At 34.7% G+C, this 12,419-nt stretch overlaps 1 protein-coding gene across 1 annotated transcript in view; it reads left to right on the top strand.

Annotated features, from left to right (window-relative positions):
• Positions 1-12,419, top strand: part of CDKAL1 (CDKAL1 threonylcarbamoyladenosine tRNA methylthiotransferase) — a 433,593-nt gene that overhangs the window by 280,315 nt on the left and 140,859 nt on the right. The window contains exon 11 of the mRNA XM_084282033.1: positions 764-909. Within this exon, the coding sequence (XP_084138159.1) occupies positions 764-909 (146 nt within the window). The remainder of the gene's footprint in view (positions 1-763; positions 910-12,419) is intronic.

Here is a 12,419-nt window from a genome sequence, read left to right as displayed (position 1 = left end):
AAAAGTTTCATGGGTCGAGATAAGGATAATTTAACCAAAGGGAAAAGGCAGTCTGGGGTTTGGTCTGGCTTTGATTTTGATTTTTTTTTTTTGGCACTCTCTGTTACCTATACCTTGTTTTCTTACTGTCCTTTTGTACCTGTACATAATGCATAACATCCCCTGCCTCTTTTCAAGCCATTACTGTGCTTTTAGCAGTCCACTGCTTAGTTCTATCCATTTTATAACCAAACGCGTTTAATCCCTGGAGTCTGTAATAACACAGTTAAGAGATTTCAGACTAGTATTGGAGCAGTCTTGCAAATGATCAGATATACTTTAATTAGCAAATTGCCGACTCTAAGGATATTCCAATTAGAGACATTCATATATTGGCATCTGAGAACTCTTTTGACTCTGACAGGAAAGCAGCTAACCCTTGCCATCTAATGAAATTGAAAACAGCCACCATCTGAAAGCACTGATTTTCACAATAATTTTCTTCTGAAGTTTTCTTCTAAATGGATAACTAGTACTACTTAGGGAATGTCAGGCCTATCTCAAAGGAAATGAAATCCCATAGCTTTCTTCTTTCTTTAAAAACAAAATTGTTTCCATATATTTTCATATGTCACTACTCTCTCAACTGGGCTACTGTAACTCAGTGTTATTTGGGTTTTAGAAGTGTTACAAATGATATGTACCACATATGAATTTAACGGAGATTTGTGTATTGGTTTCATAATTATTATTTTTTTTTTTTTCCTTTTTGAATAACTCATAGGAAATGGCGAAGATTCTCAATCATCCAAGAGTGTATGCTTTTCTGCACATACCAGTCCAGTCAGCCTCTGACAGTGTGCTCATGGACATGAAAAGAGAATACTGCGTGGCAGACTTCAAACGAGTAGTGGATTTCCTTAAAGAAAAGTAAGTCTATTAATATTTGAGGAAAATAATAGTGGTTTGGGGTTTGTTGGCTGTTGTTTTTTTTTGTTTGTTTGTTTATGGTTGTTTTTTTAATGTCAAGAACATGTGGCTGAAAACACAATAACTTGCAACTTCTTCATTAAGGTATTAAAAAAGAATGAACTTCTTTGAGCTTTCAAAGTCTGACTTTTTTTGTATGATCCTTGATGTGGTTTGACCCTTTGCTTGAGATTTTATAAGCATCTTAAATCTCTGCATGACATGCTTTTAATTTGTCGATATATTCCTAATCTTTTTCAAATAATACATTCTTAGATTATTTTTTATACTTAAACACTATATGTAGACTGCTTGAAGTTAAAATTGTTGAAGTCTTCTTTAATGTGGCTTTTGAACATTGTGTGCTTTGTGTTATGGAGATGAGCCAGCTCCAGGTAATGTAAATGGGTATTTTTTTTTTTGAGCAAACAGTATTTTATGTCCTTTGGCTGGTGTACGTTTACACTGATAAAGCAATACTATCATCCTGCTTATGGAATGGGTGATTTATAGTATAATTTTAAAATTATTTTCCTTAAGAAAATTTCCTTAATTGTAAGAAGTAAAAGTATATATCATAATGTTGTACTTATGCTGACCCGAACACAATAGTTCCATTTACATGCAAAGGTGTAACCACAAGTACTAATGTAATATCCAATGAAGTCTTCTTAGCTTTTAAAATTAAATATTGACATATTTCTGTGTGTATTACTGTGCCAATTGTCATAAAAAATATCTGTCTGGAGAATTAATTCAGTTATCTTGTTTGGCTACTTTTGCTCAATCTAATATTTTTTTATATGTTTCTTTTAATGATTTAAGAGGGGGGATTTAATTCAAAGGGATACCTTTGACTCTAAAATTACGTTAAAATATTGGATATTAAAACAAAAGCAAACAGTTTCTCATAATCATTTTTATAGTTGATTTTTCATGATTATTCAAAAATCCAGCAGTCTAGGCATGTAAAATGTCATGCAAGAATTGCATGGGAATTGTGAAATATAAGAAAGAAAAGCAAACTACAACAGAATAGAGTCTGTTTGCATTTTTTTTTGTTGTTTATAGTGTGTTCCTGTACATTTACAGCAATTGCTTGAAATGGAGCTGATTATAAAAATACAGGTTCACTATTTATTATCTTTGTTGCCATTATATGTTGATCTGGAATTAATTTTCCACCCTAAACAATGCACGTGGATTCTTGATATTTTCGTGTGGCTTTGAGTCAACTTTACTTTTAAATGAACAGCTATATTGTATTCTCACGTATCTTAGAACTCAGTCAGTTTATGTCTTGGTTGACTTGAAGCTGATTCATTGTTCTCTTCAGTAGTTCTAACGTTGGCAGCTATTATCATAACAGCAGCTGGATTTTCGATAACCTATTATAGCTGGCACGTGTTGGGGCATATGGAAATTTATTATATCATTCAGCTCTTGCACAGAGAAAAGCGTGAATTAGTTAATATCCAAATTTAAAACAGCTGGTCATTGAATATAAAGTAATCTACGACATACATCTTCTTCCACAGGCTTTTTGTAGTAAATTTTACAAGGAAAAGATAATTGTCTTGATGTCTTGTTTTTGAATAATAATAAACTTTATTTATCCTGCTTACTAAGAAACTACCAAACTATCTAGTAGTTCCTGTTAGGAAACAGTCTCTGAATGCTAAAATGGAAAATTCCTTATACCATATGGCAGCAGAATAAGGAAGCTATGCAGGACAGAGAAAACGTTTTGGATATTTGGACATGTGCACATCTGTAAAACTAATTTTTTTTCTTTTGCACTTAAGAGCCTAGCGTCTTCATTTGTAGTCTCTCCTCCTACGGCAGCAGCCAGCTATTGCATTCCATATAGATATTCCCATAAAGGTCTGAAAGCAAAGATTGCCAGGACTTAACATTGCTGCAGACAACTCCAGAGCCTACAGCCAAAATAGCTAAAATTAAATAAGTGTTTGAACTACTTTAATAGCCAAAAGGGATTATTTCCATCTTCCATTTATCAAATAGGAAAAATAAAACAAAAGTAGAACACCCTATATCTCCTTTTCATATTCCTAGGGTCATAAAGTCATCTTAGAAATTTCCTACAGGAAATGTACAGGGCCTTATCAGTATATTCCAAATGGCACCTTCATCTCTAAAATGTGACATCTACTGTGATAGTATCTTCACTTAAAATTCTATTAAACCAGTAATTCCATAGGCTGACCCGCTGAAGAAGTAAAGTTGCACACCAAAATATAATACGGTTATCAGTTAAGTGCTTAATAACTTGATTTCAGACGTCTGAGCAAATAAGCATGAAATACAGGAAGTAAAAATGAAGGGAAGAAAGAAAAAAAAATGAACCACGTGATCTCTTTGGTTTTTGAATACCAAAGATACTAGGGACTCCTGAATCTTTCTTTTCCCCATCAGACCAATGAAATACTCTGGGAGTTTTTTTTCACCCAGAAAAATAGTAAAATGTTTTCCTTCCTCTGGAGAGCCAAGAATTGATTGCAGAGGTATCTCCTTCTGAAGATGGGGATTTGTTCATATCCCACTGTGTGCAGAATGTTTTATAGAGAAGCTAGAATTCTCAAAAACTTTTTTTTTTTTTTTTATTAAAACTCACTTTTTAAAAGAATGGAACATTCTAGACCCTCTGAAATTGTGATACTATGCAACACTTTTTTTTTTTTCCTACCTTTGAGGACTCTTTCCTCAGGCAGAAACCCTAGAAGTGTACTTTAAAAACAAAGACTGATATTCCATTGCAGTTATTTGATATGCAGTACTTTGTATTTAGAGACCCTCTGTCCAGCCAGGTGACAACATTTTTGGTTTAGTATCCAGATGGATAACAAATTGTAGTTTGAAATTCAAACCCATCAGACTGAAAAGCTGTACTAGAGAAGCCTTGTTTTGTACTCAGAAATGCATTCTTTAAATTTTGCTGTCCTTTTTGCACTTAATTTTCTTTAAATTTTAACATTCAGGAAAATGTTGTTGATAGGCCGGTAGCTGACCTAAAGATTTAATATTGATATATATATTTTATTAGTGAAAGAGTCATTTGTAAACTGTTCTGGAGAAGAAATTTAAAAGAAATGAGGATTTGCAGATAAATTTAGAAGGTAGTCCTGTACAACTTGTGCTTCGATGAGGGTTCTTGCAGTTATTCTTTTATATTTTTTGGTCACTACCTGTGGATGTGGAGGGACTACTCCCAAAACTGACTGATACAGAGGAGGAGATATTCATTTGGATGAGGTATTAATTTCAATATGTTTGCATAAAAAGGAACATAAGCAGCAGCTTCTAAATAAATTTATAGTCTTATATCAGAAATTCTTTTAATTGCAGGTTCATTTTTTCGAAATGTGAGTTGTTTTCTTTTTCAAGTAGTCTGAACTTTCGAGATTCTGCATAAATTATATTTCAGAAAGATGGTGGTTTTAGTTACAAAAAGAGCAAGACTGATTTAATTATCTCAAAATTTTGAAACTTAATCCACTGAAATTTACTTTTGCTCATAAAGGCAAACAATTGGAGTATATTTCAGTTATAGAACCTGAATGTCATATTCTGTAATTACTCAAATATTCAGGGACAATGTGAATATATACCCATTAAAAATCCTTACACTGGTAATGTGTTTTCGGATTTTTGTTTGCAGTTGACCAATTGCAGTATTGCATTATCTTACTTCTCTGGTTTGTAAAGCAATTGTGATGTTGATCAAAGCCTTTATTAATCTTTCCCTATTACGGTCCCTTCGTAAGGCAATAGGAGAGTAACCCAACACCCAGACAAATGAGAGGGGGAGAGTGGAGAAGGAGATAGGGAAGTTTAGAGGCAGGCTGAAATGCTCTGTCTGTATTTTTGGAAGTAGCATGAAGCTGAGGAAAAGCTTTTTGCCTCCAAATTTTTGTGTGTGTTTCTGTGCGTGTGTTGTGAAATGGAAGCATAACGTTAATTGTGGGTGGCTGCTGCTGTTCACTCGGGATTGTCTCATAATTCATGCTGGAAATATGTGTGCTTTCCAATACGATCAGCAAACATGGGCTGCCAGAAGCGAGAGTCAAGGCCTTGTCAGGCTGAAAGTTCTCTTCTTTTTTGCACCTTCTACTCCATTAAAATCAGAGGACTACTAGCAAGCCTGTTCTAGCCTCAGTAACTTTCAGTGGTAATGAAGAATTGATTTTTTCAGCATATGCAGGCTCACAATTACATGCAGTTGGAGAAAGAAAGTAAAGGACCAATAGTAAATGAGTGCAGTGGAAAATAAATTGAAATTTTGGAAGGTGATTAATCACTTCAATGTAAACTAGAACCTTAGTTGCCTGGCAAATAATGGATTATTGCTGCAGGTGTCCGAAGAAACTTAATATCCAAAATGAGAGAAGATGTTACATAGTCCTTTGAGACAACCGGCTTCAGGGATGCTATCTTCTTCCCTATTTCTTTACAAGGAGTTAAGCCAAAACCAGGTAGCTTCAGCAGCTTTCTAGGCCACCTCTTCGTCCTTTTATTTTTACGGATTTTAAGTGATTCAGCAGTGTCTGTCTCATGTCTCTCTTGATCTGCCCTGAGCTTCGTCTGTTTTGTTACAGTGGCAGCCAGGTGAGGTGGCACCTCCTTTTGCACAGACACGACAGTCTGCTCAAGGGCTACTGTCTCTTCCCAGTCATGCTGGATGTCTGCTACTTGTAGGTTTTCCAGCACCATCTGTATGTCTGCATCAAACTTTTCATAGTCTGCTTTCTCGACTAATATAATAAACTTTCTAATATAATTTTCTTTAATATAATTTTAATCCAGTATGTTTCAGTATGACTTTTTTTTTTTTTTTTTTCCCCAAGCAATTTCAAATGCAATAATTTGTTTCCAATGTTCTAGTCTTCTGTTGTGACCTTGTTCTCATTCCGGTCATAGTGACACATGCCAGAAAAGCTTATGTGGACAATCTGGACATTTATCATGGTCTCTTTTTGTATTTCTTATGTAACTGTGTATTTTATTTATGTATTTCTTATGCAATTGTGTATCTTACTGTTTGGAAGTCTTCTACATGAAAACTTTTATATTTTCTAATAGCTCATTTTTGACTGATACAACAATAGAGGCAGAAAAATCTTCCCAAAAGCTTGTTTCTAAATACTATTACTTGGATGATCAAGAAAATTCTGAACACTGTGAATAATTTGTAACTGTACATAATTTTCTTCTGAAAGATGGCCTTACAGTAAGCTCCTAAATATTATTAAGTCCATGTTGAAAGATAAACAGCTAAATGAGCTGTCATCAAATTTGCAACTGTTCCAGACATCCTGCTGCTTAGAAGCTATCCCAGGCCTTGTGGCAGTGGTTGTAGTGTCTTTAGCACATTATCCTGACAGTTATTGAAACTGGAATTTGAAAACGACCACCAGGGTCATTTAAAAATATGTAAATAACTATATACCATTCTTAGGTACATTTTTCCACTCACTTAAAAATGTGGACAATTATGAAGCATACTACAACATCCCTTACTTCAGCATCACGAATGTGTTTTGTTTTCTTCTTGAAAATTAACTCTTGATTCTCAGAGAGAGACTTCGTAGAGCTCCTTTTGCAGATGTGCTAATTGTGGACCTAACAAACCATGAGAAGTCTTTCAGATGTAGGCTTTTTTAATGAGTTTTAGTACATTTGTTCTGTCAGTCTAACTACCGCAAATGCAGATGTCATCTGTTTAAAATCCTTATAACATTTTCTGCTCAGAAAATGCTGAAAGTATTTTGTACTTATCTGTATATTTACACCTCATTTTCTAGACTCTTCACTTTCTTTTGTCTACAGTTGAAGTCTGAACTAATCACTTCATCCAATGTTTCTCTTCGTATTTCAAATGAATTGTGTTTATAAAAGTATTAAATTAGCACTAAAAAGTAGAAACTTTTTTTTTTTCCCCCACCAGATGCACACAAAAGTAGATTTATCTTTGTGTCTAGACTGGAACCTAGTGATCAGTGGGTCTACAAGGGACTACAAGTTTAAGGGACTACAAGTTTGAGGGACTACAAGTTCCTTTCACCACAGAATCTTTAGGTCTCTTAATAGTTAAGTTTGTGCTTCTACAAAGCAAGTTGCTAAATTTGTAAGTCTTCTTTCCTTGCATTTGATTCCAAAGGTCACATAAAGAGATACAAGTTGATGAAAGATTTCAAAGATGAACACCTGCATAATTTCATGAAGATATTTTGAATATTTAGTGCTTAACTGCCTAGGCTGAAAATAGTGACTAGGGGAGAGACAAACATAAGGCACTCTAAGATATTCTTGTATTATAACATTACTGCAGTTAAACTGAATGTCATTTCAGGAGGGCAGTCTTTTAATCTGGGCTTGTACAGCACTTCTTTGCTTTTTTCTTATCTAATGCTACTGCATCTTTACTTTCTAGCAAGGAAATATACTGAGGATGTTTTCTGAAGGGGGAATGGAAGGAGGAAAGAAAGGTTGCCTACAGATATCAGTATCTTCTGAATCTCTTATCTTCACTACTTCAGATTGTTTAATCAGATTTCAGCTAGCTCATAGAGAGAGAATGAAAATAGGTAAGCAAGAGTTCTTGCTGCCACAGCAATTAGATCTGTTGCCTCTCTAGAAATTGCTAGTTCCCATTATATAGCATCATCTTTCATGCCAAATATTGGATATTGGAGGATATTGGAGTTTGGGCTGTAGGCTTTTAATTATTCTGCTGTCTGTATGTCAGGATGGCAATGGCCAGAAGTGCATGGGTTTTGTTCTACTTTTGGTGTTCTTACGGTGTAACTTTGGTGTAACTTGTGACTATTGAACCCTTTCTGTAATACTACTGAGGGAAAGCATAGTTTGCTAGAAGTTCCCACTGAAGCTGTGGTAAAGTGGAAATTGCTTTAGACTTACTCTGTTTATTATGTGTAGAACTTTATTATAGGCACATCAGAAAAAAATGCTGAAAACAAGTTAGTTGTAGCTCATCTTTATTGAACAACACAAATGTATGTTGAATTCACTTTACAGCCTTCACTTTCTTATATGGGTGTATAAATAAGAAAATTATTAAATTCCCTGGCTGTATGACTGGAAAAAAATATAGCCTCATCTACATTAATTCTAGCTTGAAAGAAGCCCTGAAAACATACAAGGCATAGCAAAAGTTTTTATGACAGTGATCACTAGAAATTAAGTTTTTCTTTACTGAGAATCATGAACAGTAACAAAAGCTATTTACCTTGAAATAGTGTGACTATAAAGTGACTCCCTTCTGCAGGCACTATTTTCTGTCTTATTACACAAGATTTACTCTAAAGAGTATAGAAATAATTCTCTAAAGAATATAGAAATAACGGTGTAATGTTTCTCTAAAGTTTAATGGGTGTTCTCATAAAACTCTTACTTACTTTTTCTTAGTTATGTACCCACAAGAAAAGTAATTGGGAGAAAAGTCTGTTTAGTATTTTTACACTGGATTTTAATTAATGTAAAAGATAAGTTTTTCGTTGCCATAAATTATTCTTTTTATCATAAATACTTGATGTTACACTGTTATTCTCATCTTTGCACTTATTTCTTCCTTCCAATTGTTTCTTAGAACTAAATTAATTCTGTTTTAAATAAGATTGTAGGATTGTGAGATTGTAAATAATTTGTAAAATTTTAAGATTGTAAATAATTTGTCTAGGGCTGTTCTATAAAGAATCGGATTAACAGTCAACATGGAGGAGTTTAGGCTATACTGTAGTATGGGCGTAACTAACTAGGGGTAGTACAAAAGTGAAAAATACCGAACTGGGCTTAAAAAATCTCTTTGAGATGTATGGTAAAATAATGATAAAAACCTCTAGGGGTATCTCTTTGGCAGTTTGCAGTGCTCATTTTTCAGAAGCTGTCTTTCTTAAAGCGGATTATATAGCTTTTTTTTGAGATGGAGACTTGGAGTTCTTATGCATGTCACGATAACTGTCCTCTTTGTAATAAAACATTATTTGTTTTCTGTGTACACATATGCTACAGCTACAGTATGGTACCCAAATTCACAGTGAGAGTGTTGGCTGCAGTCCCCATTTTCCTGTGTCTTGCTTTGTTGCTGTTATATCTGCCAGACTGTTGCTTGTGTCCTGATTGTGCTTAGCCTGCTGACATCCGCACACAAATACTGAAGTCCGAATTGAGTCATGCAATGTGAAGTTAACACAAAATAATTCTAAAGTTACAGACTACTTTGATGATTGGATGGCAGTAAACATAACTTGAACCTATTTATTTTTTCAAAGGGTGTAGTCTAGAAAATTCTGGTATAATTTCAAAATTTCTATATGCTTCATCATTTTTGATACGAAGTCTATTCAGCATCTGTAGCAATTCAGTTCTTCATGCTCTCCTATTTAAGCAGAATGTGCATAGTGCTTGTGTTTTACAGAATTTTCTTATTACTAATGCACTTATTTATTTATTTATTTATTTATTTATTTATTTATTTTTCTGGAGGTAGGGAAACACAATGAGTGTTTTTTTCTGTCTCTCCTGTTAACGTTCTGCTCTGATACACACACACCAAAACTGTGGTGTGAAGCCTGGGAAATAAAAGTGCAGGCATAATGGACACACAGTGCATTTACATGTACACTCCTCATGCTTTTATGTCATGATACTATAATGTTCTGCTTTGGCTGAAGTTTGGGAGAATAGTTTTTGGAATGGTTTATGAAGAGAGAAGATATGCCCTCTTTTTAAATGCAAAAAAAATATTTAGTCTTACTATTATAATACTTGCCATAGAAGCTGGCTTACATTTTTACTAAGCATAATCAACACAGTTGTTGGGAATGCTACTTTCTTTATGTTCTAATGGCTAAGCTTTCCTTTTTCTGATCTTCTTATCTGCAGTTTTCTTCTGCAAAACCCTAGTGGGTATCTTCTTAGATGATGCAGTAGGAATAAGTAATATGCATCAAATTCCCAGTTTCTTAAGTGTAGCAAGATGGTATCTTTTCTTTTTGTTCCTTCCCTTGAGGGCACATGAGTGCGGGTTTTTGAAAGCAATGTTATAACATCAGTAGCAAGGTTAAAAGGAAAGAATTGCAATCATCACTCAATATTAGAAATGAGTATTCTTAAAATATCTCTTTAATATTTGTGTGGTTTTTTTGTTTGTTTGTTTGTTTTTAATGGTGATACTGTATTACTCTAGTATTGAAGGTAAAAAAAAACACAAAAAACAAACAGAAAGCATTTATTGTTTTTTCTTTATAAATATTGTCATTATGTTTCAACCTCAGGGTCAGAAGTTAGAATGGAATTGGGGTGGTCTACTTGGTTTTTAAAACAATAATTTTAATTCATGTTTGTTTAATAACAGATTAATTTAACATGAAATTCTTAGTTTTAATTTGCTCTTGAGTTTTTAAGCATATCTAAATGTATGTTAAGATACTTTAGTGTTTATTTTGTTACCATATTCGTACATATACAAGTCCAGGATGCATCATGTTTACATCTTGGACTGTTCAGATGTGCTAATTCTGATGATGATATAAAATATATTTGATACATTAAAAATATGTGTTCATTAATTTCCATGTGTACCTTTTTGATTTTCACATAGTACTAAGTAATAAATGAATTTTGTAAGCCATGTTATTTTGATCATATAGAGCAATATCACACAAAAGGATTTTTGATGAAGGTGATAGTTGGCAAGCTGGTAAATACTGACTGAAGTTGCACATTGCGAGTTTCTTTCAGCATTTGAAAGAATGATGGAAGAAATAAAGAATACAATACTTCTGTATCTGGTCAGTACCTTTAATGGTTATTTTCTTTACCTCTAAAATGCTTAAATGAAGAAAATTATTAAGTGTAAACATGTAAAAGCCATTAAACCTCTTTAGAAGTATAGTTCAATGACTGAAACGTTGCGTGCAAGAGACGCAGTTCTACTACAGGGAAATTCTCTTTATGGAGACTGTGGACTGTGGTACAGACTACCTAGGGGAAGCTCAATTTTGTATTCACATGTGTCTTATTGGTCTATAAATTGTATCTACCATTCATGAGTTTATGATTCACCTCTTTATAAAGATGATAAATTTGTAGTTATAAACTTCTTATTGCATGGCAAAATAATCACAAACCCTACATTTTAAGAGGTTGGTGCATTAGAGTAGTGGCTGGAGCAGATGAAGATTTATTCTCCACAACTGAATTGCTTATCTCTTGCACTTCAATTTTTTTTCATCCCTATATTTTACTTTTCAATGTAATGTAGAGCTCTCATTTTTTTTAGTAGGAGAGATAGCTATAATACAGCTATTAAATGACTATGCAGCAGGAAGACAATGCTGCAAATGTGGCAGTATGTAAATGTACAAGGAACAGTGTAAGTTCATCTTAATCCTCTTACTAGAAAATAGTGATTCAGATGCAAGTTTAAGCTGGAAAATAGGTTTTTGTTTCCAAATACTTTATGCATAAGAGAATACGAAACCAGAGCATCTACATTTCTTCGTAAATCTGGAGAATATATTTATTGGCAAAACCCAGGGGTCATAGAAATTAATTGTCTTCTGGCTTGCTGTGCCAGATACCTCGCTGCTTGGCCTTCAAAAGAGCCATGAGGCTTAGCAGGAAGACTGCTCCTGAGGTGAGACAGCCCGTCCGTTCAGACTTGCTGCCAGCTCTGGGGTGAGAACTGTTGGACATTACTAATCCCAGCAGATATGAATCAGTGTCCTGTGAAAAGCTTAGTGCAACAGAAAATACTGATTTCTCTGAACTATTTAATGTCCATCGCAGGAGTTTCGCTGAGTAAAATTTCAGCAAAAGCATTTGACAACCTTCAACTCCTTTACAGAAGGAAAAGGGAAACACCACATCTGAGAGGCTGATTGTGTGGTCATTTATAGCTCTACAGCTGACTGCGTACACATGTGTGTCCCACAGCAGCCAGTCACTGTTGGTCTTTAGCCCTACTGCTCGGTGAGAAGGCAGAGAATGACCATGTCTTGGTGACTGCTGGTTTCTGAGAGTCTGCAGAGGGCAAGCGATCCCGTCGGCTCAGGTTTGAACAACGGACTGGCAGGGTTTCCCTGCGGGGCTGGGATGGCTGCTCCCACACTGACGACTTAAGTTTTTGGGAGCATTTAACTCACATACGCAATCCTGAGAGTTACTAAGGCAGCCAGCTGAACTCTGAATTGTGGCCAGCAAACTGTTTTTCCATGTAGCATATCCTTTTGGACCTCCCCCGCCTCCGTTATACCATGTACCTGGAAACACTGGGTTATGACATGGAGTGCTTACAGAACCAGGCTTCTGCTTCGTTTCACTTGTGCCTGTCACTTACTAGGTACCCACATATTTTTGGGTGGAGGGAATGTATAAAACTTCCAAGAGAAATAAAATATTTACGTTGCTTAGGTTAGTATTTGAGTGAA

Source organism: Netta rufina, assembly GCF_964035555.1.
Source record: "Netta rufina genome assembly, chromosome: 2".
NCBI classification, from domain to species: Eukaryota; Metazoa; Chordata; class Aves; order Anseriformes; family Anatidae; genus Netta; species Netta rufina.
Note: the sequence above shows the minus strand (reverse complement) of the source record. Positions and strands in the feature narration are given on the sequence as shown.